At 37.7% G+C, this 12,929-nt stretch overlaps 3 protein-coding genes, 2 long non-coding RNA genes and 1 pseudogene across 6 annotated transcripts in view; 3 read left to right on the top strand and 3 right to left on the bottom strand.

Annotated features, from left to right (window-relative positions):
• Window positions 1–12,929, top strand: part of LOC124384578 (zinc finger protein 850-like) — a 1,373,244-nt gene that overhangs the window by 572,940 nt on the left and 787,375 nt on the right. The window lies entirely within an intron of this gene.
• The window catches only part of LOC124384668, a 920,651-nt pseudogene that overhangs the window by 130,149 nt on the left and 777,573 nt on the right, over window positions 1–12,929 (bottom strand).
• The window catches only part of LOC124384657 (leucine-rich repeat flightless-interacting protein 1-like), a 794,289-nt gene that overhangs the window by 682,148 nt on the left and 99,212 nt on the right, over window positions 1–12,929 (bottom strand). The window lies entirely within an intron of this gene.
• On the bottom strand, window positions 7,403–9,290 carry LOC124384628 (RING finger protein 225-like). Its single transcript, XM_046847639.1, has 3 exons — window positions 9,275–9,290; window positions 9,057–9,156; window positions 7,403–8,087 (listed from the first exon to the last, which is right to left on the bottom strand). Exon 3 carries the CDS (start codon window positions 8,072–8,074, stop codon window positions 7,439–7,441), a length of 636 nt encoding a protein of 211 aa, XP_046703595.1. The 5' UTR covers window positions 8,075–8,087; window positions 9,057–9,156; window positions 9,275–9,290; the 3' UTR covers window positions 7,403–7,438.
• Window positions 9,167–10,758, top strand: LOC124384700. 2 transcript variants are annotated; one of them, XR_006925494.1, is made up of 5 exons: window positions 9,167–9,381; window positions 9,684–9,883; window positions 9,986–10,089; window positions 10,174–10,327; window positions 10,493–10,758. It is a non-coding gene; the product is annotated as an uncharacterized LOC124384700 (long non-coding RNA). The 2 variants fall into 2 exon arrangements; XR_006925495.1 differs by having other exon boundaries at window positions 10,159–10,327.
• On the top strand, window positions 12,124–12,763 carry LOC124384778. The gene is made up of 3 exons (XR_006925594.1): window positions 12,124–12,171; window positions 12,271–12,307; window positions 12,716–12,763. It is a non-coding gene; the product is annotated as an uncharacterized LOC124384778 (long non-coding RNA).

Genomic DNA, 12,929 nt, shown 5'->3' with positions numbered 1-12,929 from the left:
AGAGGGAAACTGGTCCTCAGTGCCACATTGTGCAAAACACCACACACCATTTCCCACTAGAAACAACCTGTTGTCATTAACCCCAGAGTGGTGAGGACCTGTATTTGGACGGGGACGGCATGGTTCTGGCGTGTTGCCCTCTGTAATACTGGACCCAATTCAGCACATAGATCCAGGAGCTGTAGGAATCTAAATCAGCTTATTATCCAGTCATCATCATGGGCCAAGAAATCATCATGGTCCCTGGAGACTCTTTCTCTCCTTAATCTTCCATTGGTGTAATCCTCCAGCAGTGCCATCATGCAGCATTACACACGGGGGTCACCACAGCATTTATGTTTTATTCCAGCTCATTATGGAAAGATAAAATAAACTGATATTTGGTCCAGTGCCATGAACATAAAAGCAATAATAGCTACAGAAAAGCTCCTGCTTCCCTCTGTAGCGGGTATTTAAATCCCATTTAAAATGCTTTCAGTGATTCTACATTCTGTTTATATGAAGTGTTTTAACAGTTTGCATGTTTATTTGCTGGATGGAGCATTTAAGTGCATTTTAGGTGAATTTATGAACCACATCTGGCTGGAAAAGACAAGTGTCCAAATACTTTTGACCACACAGTGTGTATCAGCTAAAAAGCAGCAGCTTCGGATCAGTCGCGTTTCCACTGGGATTCAACTCTGAAAAGATCACTTTTGATTTTTATTATATGAAATATTTTATATTATATATTTGATATTATTTGTTTGGACTTTTCTTTCCTCAGCATCACTTGGATTTTCCTCCTGTAGCTCCGAGAGACGGCGTGTTCCAGGTGGAGGATGAAGACCCTCTGCTGGGATGAAGCGATTTGTACGACCCCTGGAACGGTGAGTTTCCGAGCTTTATGGATTTTATTTTCTTTAAAACACAGAGTTTATCATTTATTATTATTATTATTATTATTATAATTATTATTTAGAAACAAATCACCCATAAAATCCCCAAACAGGCGGAAAGGTGATCAGGACCATCGGTACCGGAGTGAAGAGGGGAAAAGATGTTCCTCATTTTGTGTTTACTCCTGATCATTAGCATAAAGATCACAGACTTGCCGGAAAAAGTGGATACATTTGTCTAAAATAAATAAAGAATGATAATAAAGAGTGATAATATTTCCATAAATGTTGCAGTGAGCAGAAATGGACCTTTCGGCTAATAGTGTAGGAGACATCATCATTAGCCTGGTTTGCTAGCGCTGCTTTTGTGTTTGTTGGTTTATTAGAAATGTCTACTTTTTGACTAAAAGTCAAATAAATAAATAAATAAAATAAAGTTTACTTATGGTTCACTAAAAATCTGGTAGTTAGACTGAGGAAGAAAACTATAGAAGCAAGAATAGCTAGCTGTCTAGTTAGCCTAGCTAATGTTGGTAAATAATTGTATTTCGCTTTTCATGTCCTTTTCTGTATTTTGATCTACATTTATACAGTGAATGGACACTGTAGAAAATAATAAAGATGTAAAAACAGGTATAAATGTGGTAGTGAAATGTGTCCTATTGTATGACTGAGTTGTTCCTCTGTGTGCTTCAGTAACTGCTGTTAAACTGAGAGGAAAGAAAAACCCCAGGCCTCCTCACCTCACCTACATCACTACCTGACTGTTAGATTTTTATCATGCCCAAACGAAACTTAATTCTTGGAGAGGTTTTCCATACGATCTGCGATACCCGTAGGCCTTTCTGATCAGGGAAGAATCACACCGCACACAGCAAATGCTTCCTCTTCAGTTTATTGCAGGCGGCAGAACGTTTATATACACATACAAAGAAAAGAAACCTGACCTAGTTGTTTCCTGTTTAGACAAGAGGATATACTAGCTGGCGATGTGTGAGTCCAGATAAGGACTCCCTGTTTACCTTAAAGACTAACATCGTAAATATTCTATAGACACTGAGCAGACAAAGGAATGTGTGTGAAACAGTGTAAAAACCATCTTAACACTAACACTGACTTTACTAACACTCTTGTTCTGATGATGAAATGTCCACAAGCAGACTCCAAAATCTAGTAAAACATCTTCCCAGAAGAGTGGAGGCAAATATCAGCACAAATTGGGACTAAATGTAGAATGTGATGCTCAAAAAGCACATACCGTACTTATGACCAGGTGTCCGCAAAGTTTTGGCAAAATAATGTATATATACCGTAAATAGATAGATAGATAGATAGATAGATAGATAGATAGATAGATAGATAGATAGATAGATAGATAGATAGATAGATAGAACTACATATTTTCCTTCAATAAGTCTGGAAATGCAGCCATTACGCTCTCACACAGTCGTTACTCTCTTTATGTCCTCATTTTCAGTCCTAACTATAATGATGTTTATGACAAAACTGGCATGAAGAAACGTGTTCACATGTTACATTTTCATCTTCAAATTGTATCTCGGGTGGTGATGCCACTAATTCATGCTGTGATTTTGCCACAGTGTTAATGATCAGTGTAATTACTGTAAACATATAAATGCTGTGGTGACCCCCGTGTGTAATGCTGCATGATGGCACTGCTGGATTTGTAAGATTTGATTAGTGAATACGGTTGCGGTCGTTGAAATACTCGATTGTGTGGGTTTTGGAAGAATTAAATCATTCGCGAGTCTCCTGCAAAATGGTCTTATGGTTTTTTTAAATAATAAAAATGACTAAAAACACTACTAGACTACTAGAGCACACTGAGGCAAAATGTCTGAAGCTCAAGACAGAGGAGAATCGCTGAGTGCTACAGAAATTACTTCATTATTAAAGAAAGGAACATACAAGTGAAAACCTTGGCCTGTTTTTTTTTTTTCATATTATTATATTATTTTAGTTGATGTTCCAGGCTCTGAAAAGTTTTTTATTCATGTCCATTTTTATTATTTACACAAAAAGTAAACATTTAAATAAAACAAAATGTCTGTTTATTTATTTTTATTTATTATATTCAAAAAGTGAACAAGGGTGAATGTTAGATATTTATCATGCCCAAACGAAACTTAATTCTTGGAGAGGTTTCTATACGATCTGCGATGCCCGTAGTGCCTTTCTGAATTCAGGGAAGAATCACACCGCACACAGCAAATGGTCTTCTTCGGTTTATTGCAGGCAGCAGAACGTATATATACACACATTGGAGAGAAAGCTGACCTAAAGTTGTTTCCTGTTTAGACAAGAGGATATACTAGCCGGAGATGTGTGAGCCCAGATAAGACTCTGTTTACCTTACATACTAACATCGTAAATATTCTATAGACACTGAACAGACAAAGAAATGTGTGTGAGATAGTGTGAGAATCATCTTAACACTAACAATGGCCACTTTAAATCATTTATGATTCAGCATCACACACCAAAACATAGGATGTTCATCCCGGGAACAGAACCGGTGACATAAACTGCAAATGAAAAGATAAAGACGAACAAAACATTCAGATTCCATTTAATTCCCTACATGCATATAATCCTTCATCATCACCACTCTTACCATCGTCATCAAACATTGCAACATACAAAGTATAATTCCAATATGTCTATTAGCAGTATTATAAGGTATACAGAACAGTTTCTTCTTACTGAATAATGTATTTAAAGAGAATAATGAAAAATTCGGAGTCTAGTTACAACTATGCACATATTGTTATAGAATTTAGACCTAGAGCAGGTATCAGGGTGAGCTAAACTAAACAGTCAAGTGAGTCAGATCTTCACCCCGGAGGTGGCCCCCTTTCTACTATAAAGAAAGGATCTTTCTGTGGGCTCTCAACTGTTTCAGCCCTGAATACTCACTTAGGTAGGCTTCTTAGGCCAACAGACCAATTAGTGCATAGATTAAGTGGGTGCTGTTTTGATCCTGCTTGCGTGTATCCACTGTGGCTGATGATCAGTCAGAACTCCAGTTCTGGTTACAGCTAGAACAGTCACTGGGCCCAGATACTTCGGCTCACAGACCTTGGTAGGCTTCAGACTTCTTATCAGGACCTGCTGATTAGGCACAAAAGGGTGTGTTGGCTTATCTGTGGGCAGAGGAAGAGTTAGTGAGACATCAGCACTGATAGAATTACCTAAAGAAGAAGTGCCAGTGCATCCGCTGACCCATGGGGTCGGGAAAGGTTAAAACATAAAACCTTTAAAGGGTTAGTTTTGTTGAAGATGGGGTCATTCTCATTTCTGTGAGTACTACCGGGAGAACAATAGTCCAATTTCGGCCTGTTTCAATGCAGGCTTTAGTAACACGTTTCTTAATGGTTCTGTTTGTTCTCTCTACCACTCCAGCTGACTGTGGGTGATAGGGATTATTAAAATAACAGTCACTTGCTAAGCTTTTAGCCAAAAGTTGTGTTACCTTTAAAGCAAAAGGTGTACCGTTATAACTTTTATTCACACTAGGAATACCAAACCTAGAGATGATCTCTTTTGTTAATATTTTGACAACCGTTTTAGCATTCTCTGTCTCACATGCAAATGCTTCTGGCCACTTACTGAATCTGTCAACTATAACCAACATGTATCTCAAATTTCCTACAGGTGGTATATTTGTAACTATGGCCACTTTGGCAGGTTAAACAGCTTTTAAGAAGTCGCCTATAAGATTAAAATGTGCTATGGGCTTTCCATCAGCTGTTTTAAAGTCTTTTTGCTTCCATGTGGCAAAATCATGCACAACACCATAAGCAGACTTAGAATCAGTGTATATAGTCACTACTTTACCTTCAGACTACTGACATGCTCTTGTAAGTGCGACCAACTCTGCAGCTTGTGCTGATGTGTATGGTAATGATTTAGCTTCAACTATTACATCAGGTAATCTTACAACCGCATATCCACATAAATACACATCATCAGAAGGTTTTAAACATGAACATCTACATATAGACAATCCACCTCTTCCAGGGCCGTATCTAAAAGATCGGGCCTACAAGAGGTCTCTTTTCAATGTGTTTAAGGAAATCATGTGTGTCGTCAAACCATCTAAGTCAATATCGTGTAGCAGATCACGCAGAGCTACTACAGCTGAATGCGGCTGAGAAGAGGCTCAATTGTTACGTTTTCCGTAGCCAAGAGCGTGGTCTCATAACCAGATCTACGTTGTGCTGTCATATGTTGTGTAAAATAGCTGTTACCTGATGTGAGGTGTACAGTATCAAAGGATGTGACAGCACCGTTTTCTCAGCATCCCGGACCATCAGAGCCGCAGCAGCCACTGCACGCAAGCACGAGGGCAACCCTTGTGCTATGTTGTCTAAAGATTTGGAAAGATACGCAACAGGGCGATATCTGTCACCGTGTTCCTGGGCTAGGATCCCCGCAGCCGTACCACCACGTTCGTGCACATATAGGTGAAAAGGGTTAGCATAATTCGGCTGACGAGTCAACAAAACCCTGAGGAAGACGTGTCCAGGTGAATTGACGTCCCCTTTAGGTAAATGTGAAAAGCGGCTGCGTCTCTGAGACCAAAGGGACACTGAAAAAAGCAGAACAAAGATCAATCACAGTAAAAAATCTGTGAGTCTCTGGTATAGAGTTAACAATGGTAGCTACATCGGGCACCAAAGGAGCTAACGGAATAACTAATTTATTAATCTCACGTAAATCTTGTGTTAACCTCCAGCATTTCTTATCTGCCTTCAAGACAGGATTAATCGGTGTGTTATAAGGTGAATGTGTCTCGTTCAAAACATCTTGTGACAATAAATTGTCAATAACTGGAGCAATGCCAACATTCTTCTCTTTCGACAATGGATATTGTTTAACAAAAATCGGACGGTGTGTTTTCATGAGTGCATGATACGGCTTTACCTGGATTAAACCTGCCTCATCTTTGTGAGAGGCCCATAATTTAGGGTTAACTTCACCTAAATTTGGTTCATCAGGCAGGACCTCTGTGGCTCAGTTAAGAGCATAAGGACAGAGGAAAAAGACAGTGAGACATTGGTTTCAAAAAACAGAATTTCCATTCTCATTTTATGCATCATATCTCTTCCTAAAAGGTTTAAAGGCGAGTTTGGAATTATTGTAAAGCTATGATAAAAATTAGTACCAGTCGGTGTCACTACAGGCAAAAGGTGAGTTACAGGACATGAAATTGGAAATCTATCCATTCCCTAATAGAACTTCCCCTTTTTTCTAGGACCTCCTCCTTGAGTTTTGTGCTGAGGCTGGAATGCACCACTTCCTGTTGCAGTGCAGAGCATAACGGGTTAACTTAACCTGGAGCATAGCAGAAACATCTAGCAGCATCTAAATCTCTAGGAAAAAGTATCTAGATGTAATACAATTTCACTCCATAATGCCAAATGATCTAAATAAGGATTAGTTCAATAACCGGCACAATTCCTATACATCCAATCTTTACACAGAACAAAGAACAGACACACAACACTTAATACACAGACAATACACACAACACATAACACTTAGACAATACAGCTGCGCAAGGCACCAGGGGGATCGTAGTCTTCAAACAAAAGAGTAATCCAGTCTCTCCAATTGGATCACAAATTTTGTAAGTTAGGAGAAAAAAATCGACTATAAAGCCAAAACAAGATTGAAGTCTTTTGAAAAATGTTACAGTCTTTTTAAAATGTCCGTTTTTCTTTAGTTCCTTTTCGCATTAATTTTCATAAATCTATTTTTTCGGGCATATAAAAATTATCGTGGATTCTTTTGGATACTTCAGACAATATCGCCTGTACTAGACAGACCGTAAAAAACGTCTTCTAATCTTGCATCTTACATCTAAGGTGAGGAAACCAATGTCGTGACAAAATCATCCCTCCAAAGGAAATTATCATTAATTCAACAATTAATGCATAACCAAGACACGAACACATATGCAGCCCTATTGGCTGGCATACGGGACAATCCCCACAAACAAGGAAGTATCCTAAAACTTACCTTGATGCGTGATTTCCCTTTGGATATTGCCAGAAAGTCTCGCTTCTGACACCAAAACTGTTAGATTTTTATCATGCCCAAACGAAACTTAATTCTTGGAGAGGTTTTCCATATGACCTGCTATGCCCGTGGTGCCTTTCTGAATCCAGGGAAGAATCACATGGCACACAGCAAATGCTTCCTCTTCTGGTTTATTGCAGGCAGCAGAACGTATATATACACACAGGGAAGAGAAAAGGCTGAACGAAACTTGTTTCCTGTTTAGACAAGAGGATATGCTAGCTGGAGATGTGTGAGCCCGGATTAGACTCCCTGTTTACCTTACAGACTAACATCATAAATATTCTATAGACACTGAACAGACAAAGTAATGTGTGTGTGTGAAACTGTGTGAGAAACATCTTAACACCAACATGTCAAGTCAAGTTTATTTCTATAGCGCTTTTCACAACAGACATTGTCTCAAAGCAGCTTTACACAAATCAACAGTCAAGGTGAATAGTGTGCATTTAAGCCTAACTCTGCTTTAAATTGTGTAAGATAAAAGCTGAGAGAATGAGGAAGGAAACGATGATAAAGAATGCTACCATCATGATCAGGATGAAGCGGGAGCAGACACTGCTGGGTGGATCCTGTTCCAGCTCAGTGTTGACTTGCTCCCCGAGGTCCAGGCTGCGGTGCTGACGGTTCGGGGAAGGTGGGACAGAGCTGGGGATGCCCTTCAACTGCAGCTTGCCTCTGTTGCGGTTGAAGTGGATGCTGTAGACACGCTGCATGGCCTCGGGGAGGCAGGACAGCACCACGATGTCTGTCGCCAGTTTAGGGAGGCCCAGGGTGGGCACAGGGGTGTACGCTCTGCACAGAGGGCACTGCAGGCTGTCGGGCTGAGAGGATTTTATGTTGATGCGTGCGAGGCACTCCAGGCAGAAGGTGTGGCCACATTGCAGCACTTTGGGTGTGTTGAAGACGTTGTTGAACTGACTGAAACACACGGCACACTCCAGCTCTGGGAGGTCATCATTACAGAAAACCTGGGCTTCAGAGACCTCCATGGTGCAAGACGTGGTGGTGGTGCAGGGTGTTGTGCATGGTGCTGTAGAAGGCGCTGTGGGCTCCGTGGGGCTGTCAGGGGCATAAGGAGAGCGATCCATGTCTGTTCGAGAGCTGAAAATCAAACACACACACACACACACACACACACACACACACACACACACCACAATCTGGTTTATTTGCTTTACAAACCGATTTATTAAATACAGCACCAGTATGTGAGTTTCACATGTGTCCGATTCTTAACCAGCAAAAAGCCTTTCCTACTGTTAATGATACATTTGTTTTGAAATGCAACAACACAGAGTCATGCAAAGCAGCAGAGAGAGCAGGCTGGAGCTGTGTGCATGTACCACATGTGTGTCATTCACAGTGTCTGACCAGGGGTGCAAATATGGGGTATGCAGTAATATGCAGTGCACAGTGGCACCACACCTGGTGGGGAGGTAGAGTTACAGTTAGGGTTAGGGTTAGGGGGGCATTGCATGTAGGAATTTAAATAAATAAACATGTCCCTCTCCACAAATAGCTGCTTAAAGTGAAATGCGTAATTAACTGCCAAATATTTACCGTCTTCAAGTACCACATTTTTCTCTGAATGTATTCTAGACAAATATATCAACAATGAATTATAAGTACTAAATGTGCACATGCAATTATTATACAGCCATGGTGTGAGATTGTGGAATACTGTCTATGATTGAGTCTGTAATGTCTCGACAAAAGTGTTTTTAAAACTAAACCAATATAAAAACATTTATTCAGCTCATAAATCCTATAAAACATGCAGCATTAAACATGAACTTCCAGCAGATGAACTCCATACATACTGTATTTATACCAAGAGATCTTTACAATTGACACGATCATTGTAGAGGAAAAAGTTCACTCAATTAATTTTATTATATTTTATATATATATATATTTTAACTGGTTAATTTATGCATCCCGCAATGCATCACGGGAAGAAATACTTCCGCAAAAGTCTTCAAAAGTATAAAAAAATCTTTCCTATAAGAAAATGACAGTATAAATAATAGAAACATGTTGAATAGAAAATAGTTTGATGGAGAAACTTACAGATGAAACACGATGAATCTCTGGATTGCGCTTCACATCAGCGTTATTTAGCCACGCCCACATCGCCTGTGACGTAACAACCCTTTTCCTCGTTTTAAACCTATAGATGTTACAGGTGTATAATTTACCCTGTTACATTTACATGTCCTGTTTCAACTCATACAAAACTGTTGATTTGTCATGTTTATACTCATATCTGTGTTTAAAAATGTAGTTACCTGATCAAAATGGGTGCTTCTCTTAAATGCCTTGATAATAGAAGCTGATGTCACTTCCTGTCCTGATTCCTCCTCTTCCCTTTCTTTATTGTAATCTCATTAAAGTGGTGGGTTTCTCCTAAATTTATGAAAAGTTAATTTATTTCGATATGAATTTCTTATATATTATATAATTCTTTTTTTTTCACGAGACAGAAATGTAAATCAGGGTAGTGTAGAAAAATATGACGTTGTGGCGCCCCCTAACGGTAGCAGCTGAAAGAAGAAGACTTTTATATTTATTTTTTTCACTCAAATCTTTGTGTGATGTTACTTTATCTATCTGTGTGATTATTTTACACTTTTTGGGTGTATTTTTATGAATGTGAGAACACATTGTGATAAGTCTACTACACATTTATTTTTATAGAGAACAATAAGTGAAATATCACCACAGAGGCTGCTGATTTGTTCTGTGTTCATCAGAAAAAACATTAAATACTTCCAGTGAACTGCAGTCTGCTGTCCCGTGTACCGGTGGACAGCGAGAGGTCCAACCTGGAGGACAGAGTGATGGAGTTGGAGGAACGGCTCAGTGAGACACACAGAGAGTGTGTGATCAACACCAAGGTGAGAAACTTAATCCTGGTGTAAATGATTGTACAGCCGAATGAAGAGTCTCATTGTGGATGTGAACATTAATGACTGAATCCGTGATCCTCTTCCTCATAGCAGTGTTTTAGGAGTGTGAGCAGGAGTGAGAGACTCACAGTGTCCTGAAGTACCAGTACAATCATCTGAGGGAAACTGTAACCTACAGCAAGGAGTCACTACAGGTATCAAGTGTTTAAATGTCTTTGTAGACGTCAATTAAACCAACAAGCTTTTTCTTGTAAAACTTCCAGGTCTTCTGGATGAAGCTGAGAAGAAACACGAGCAGGTGCTGGAGTCCAGTGTTCAGCTACAGAAAGAGATCTACAAACTGGTATCAGACATGGACTTACTGTAGCCTCAGCTGAGCTGAAAGAGGAAGAGCTTCTTCAGACTAACAGGAAGTGCAGCAGGTTAATGGCAGTAAGTGGGAAACTCCTTGCATTAAGCAGTACATGATGAGTTCCTCCACATGCTGTATGAACTTGAAAAGAAGAAAAGTTGTATTTCTAGTTGGAGATGCTGAGTTTCTTGTTGATTGAATGGATGTAAAGATTAAAGCTGTTCTGTTCCATGGTTGTGTTTTAGGAGTGGGAACAGTACCAGGATGTTTACTGTACCATGAAGGTGAAGTACGACGGAATGAAAGAATCCGTGAAACATTTGTAGATTTTCATCACAGACTTGTACAGAGCATGTAGCGCCATCACTTGGCCTGAAAAGCAGCCTAGTGGTCACGTGGTCGGTTATGGCGCTCAATAAGTTCCTGATGTGGTTTCTGTTTGTATTTTTTTCCTCCGCAGCGAATTAATGAATTTATTTGTGAATTTGTTTGCATTATTTCAGTGTAAACAAGAAGAAAAGAAAATGCCTTTTTTCTGTAAAGTCTAAATAACATTGGATTTTTTTCTTTCTTAAATTTCAGCAGTTTTTATTTCTTCTCATTTCATTAATTTTTTCTTTGCATGTGAATGTGAATGAAAATAAATCTCTTGTTACTGTGTGATGTAATATTTTGCTGGAAATTGCAATAATAAAGTACTTAAAATGTATGCATTGTTTTCTTAATGTACTTATTTAACTTTAACACTTATTTTATCAAAAGTCTCTTTTCATTATATGGGACATTTAGAAGCTGGATCCTTCAGCAACAATTCAGCAGCCAAACCTAATGTAAATGTACCAATGCAGATTCATGTCATTTAAAAAGCACTTCATGTGTCATTATCATCATCAGCATTATTATTATTATGCTTAAATTATAATATACAATATGTGTCTTTACAGCCTGGTTGTCAAAGTCCATCTCCTTCATCCAGTCCTTCATCTGCATCCAGTCCTGCTGTTTCTTCCAGTTCTGCTCCTTTAATCATTTCTCCCTGTTTTAAGTCATTCAGAGACGTCTTAATATGTTACAGTTTATAAATATTGTTTGCTAATATTATATAGTTGTGTTATAATTCTACATTTGTGGATTTAATATTTTTATCTATTGTTTATTATTAGGTTGTTTTTTTTTTAACCCACTTTGGAACTTTTTATTCATAAATGTTTATATTTATTGTTAAATCCCCCTTACTAATATATACATCATTTGGAAATTGTATTTGGATCTTTGTGTGTTTGCATTATTATACTTCATCATGTGACATTTTTGTAGCATTTTCAGTCATTAAAATAAAATGTTTTATTGTTTATAGAACAGTGACTCGTAAATTATTCTGTGAACCTGCTGAACCTAATAACATTATTATTATTATTATTATTATTATTATTATTATTATTATTATTATTATTATTATTATTATTAAGTAGAATAAAATAAACATTAATACAGAAATGGAAAAGGCGAGCATAAGCCAGCAGGAGCTTCAGGCCATTAAGAGCCTTATGCTACTCAGCAACACTCACAAGTATGTTTTTTGCTCTTTATAATTTATTCCAATCATTGCAGTGATACTATATAATATGTAATATAATAATATATTATATAATGTTTTATCTAAATGTTTCTTTTCCCTTCCACAGAAATGCCAGTGTTGAGAACCAGCTTCTGGCACTTAAAGGTGTGTAAGAAAGTACAAGTTGATTATTACTGCATGATTCAGTTCTATTAAAATAAACATATAATGTGATAATGTGATCTGAGCACCTTTTCATTTTATTTTGTAAATTATTTTACAGAAGTGAACACCAGACAAAATCTGGAAATCCGAGGCCTGAAATACAAAATCAGCAGCATGGAGAAAAGCTTTCGCTTAATGGAGGTACTTTCTTTCCATTTTTAAATGCAGACATCATTGAACTTTTAGTGAGAAATGTGACTAATAAAACTAAATCTGTTTTTTGTTTTTGATCCTCAACAGGAAAAACTTTACAAAGTGGAGAACGAGTTGAACAAAGGTAACAGTAAAAACTCTAATACTAAGTTTCTATGCATTTTGATGTGTTCTGTATTTGCATTGAATATGGAATAAATTAACACAAATAATTAATAATACAATTATTAAAAATAATAATAATAAAAAATAAACAAGCAGGAAGCTGATAAACGTATTTAAATGTGACATGTTGTGATCTAATTTTAGTGGATAAACAGTTTAATCTTAGCATGTGCTAAACCTAGTATGTACATTATCACCAAAAGTATTGGAACATTAATGAAGAAAGTGTTGACAAGGCAAATTCTTCACCGTCTTAATGAACCTAAATGTGTAACAGTCATTTTTTAAGATCTAGGAAGAAATATTGTAAGTCTCTCTGGATAAGGGCGTGTGACAAATGATATAAATTTATTTTATATTCATACAGACCCAAAGCCCACAGCAAAGAGAACTTCCTGTTTTGAGAGATGAAGAGAAACACATCATTTCTGAGTTTTGTGTAAACGAGGTCAGTTCTTATCTTCTGTTTTATTTAGTGTGCATGCGATTTAAACACTTTATTCTTTATCTGTGGATTTGAGTTTCTCATTTTTTAAAGTTGATCCATAATTCACTGGTCCTGATGTTCTTAAACTGAACAG

The sequence above is a fragment of the Silurus meridionalis genome, chromosome 4 (genome assembly GCF_014805685.1).
Source record: "Silurus meridionalis isolate SWU-2019-XX chromosome 4, ASM1480568v1, whole genome shotgun sequence".
NCBI lineage: Eukaryota > Metazoa > Chordata > Actinopteri > Siluriformes > Siluridae > Silurus > Silurus meridionalis.
This window is presented reverse-complemented; position numbering and strand designations above follow the sequence as displayed.

Excerpts from the sequence above, each read along its gene's own strand:
- LOC124384628 (XM_046847639.1), bottom strand. The coding sequence starts at position 8,074 with ATGGATCGCTCTCCTTATGCCCCTGACAGCCCCACGGAGCCCACAGCG.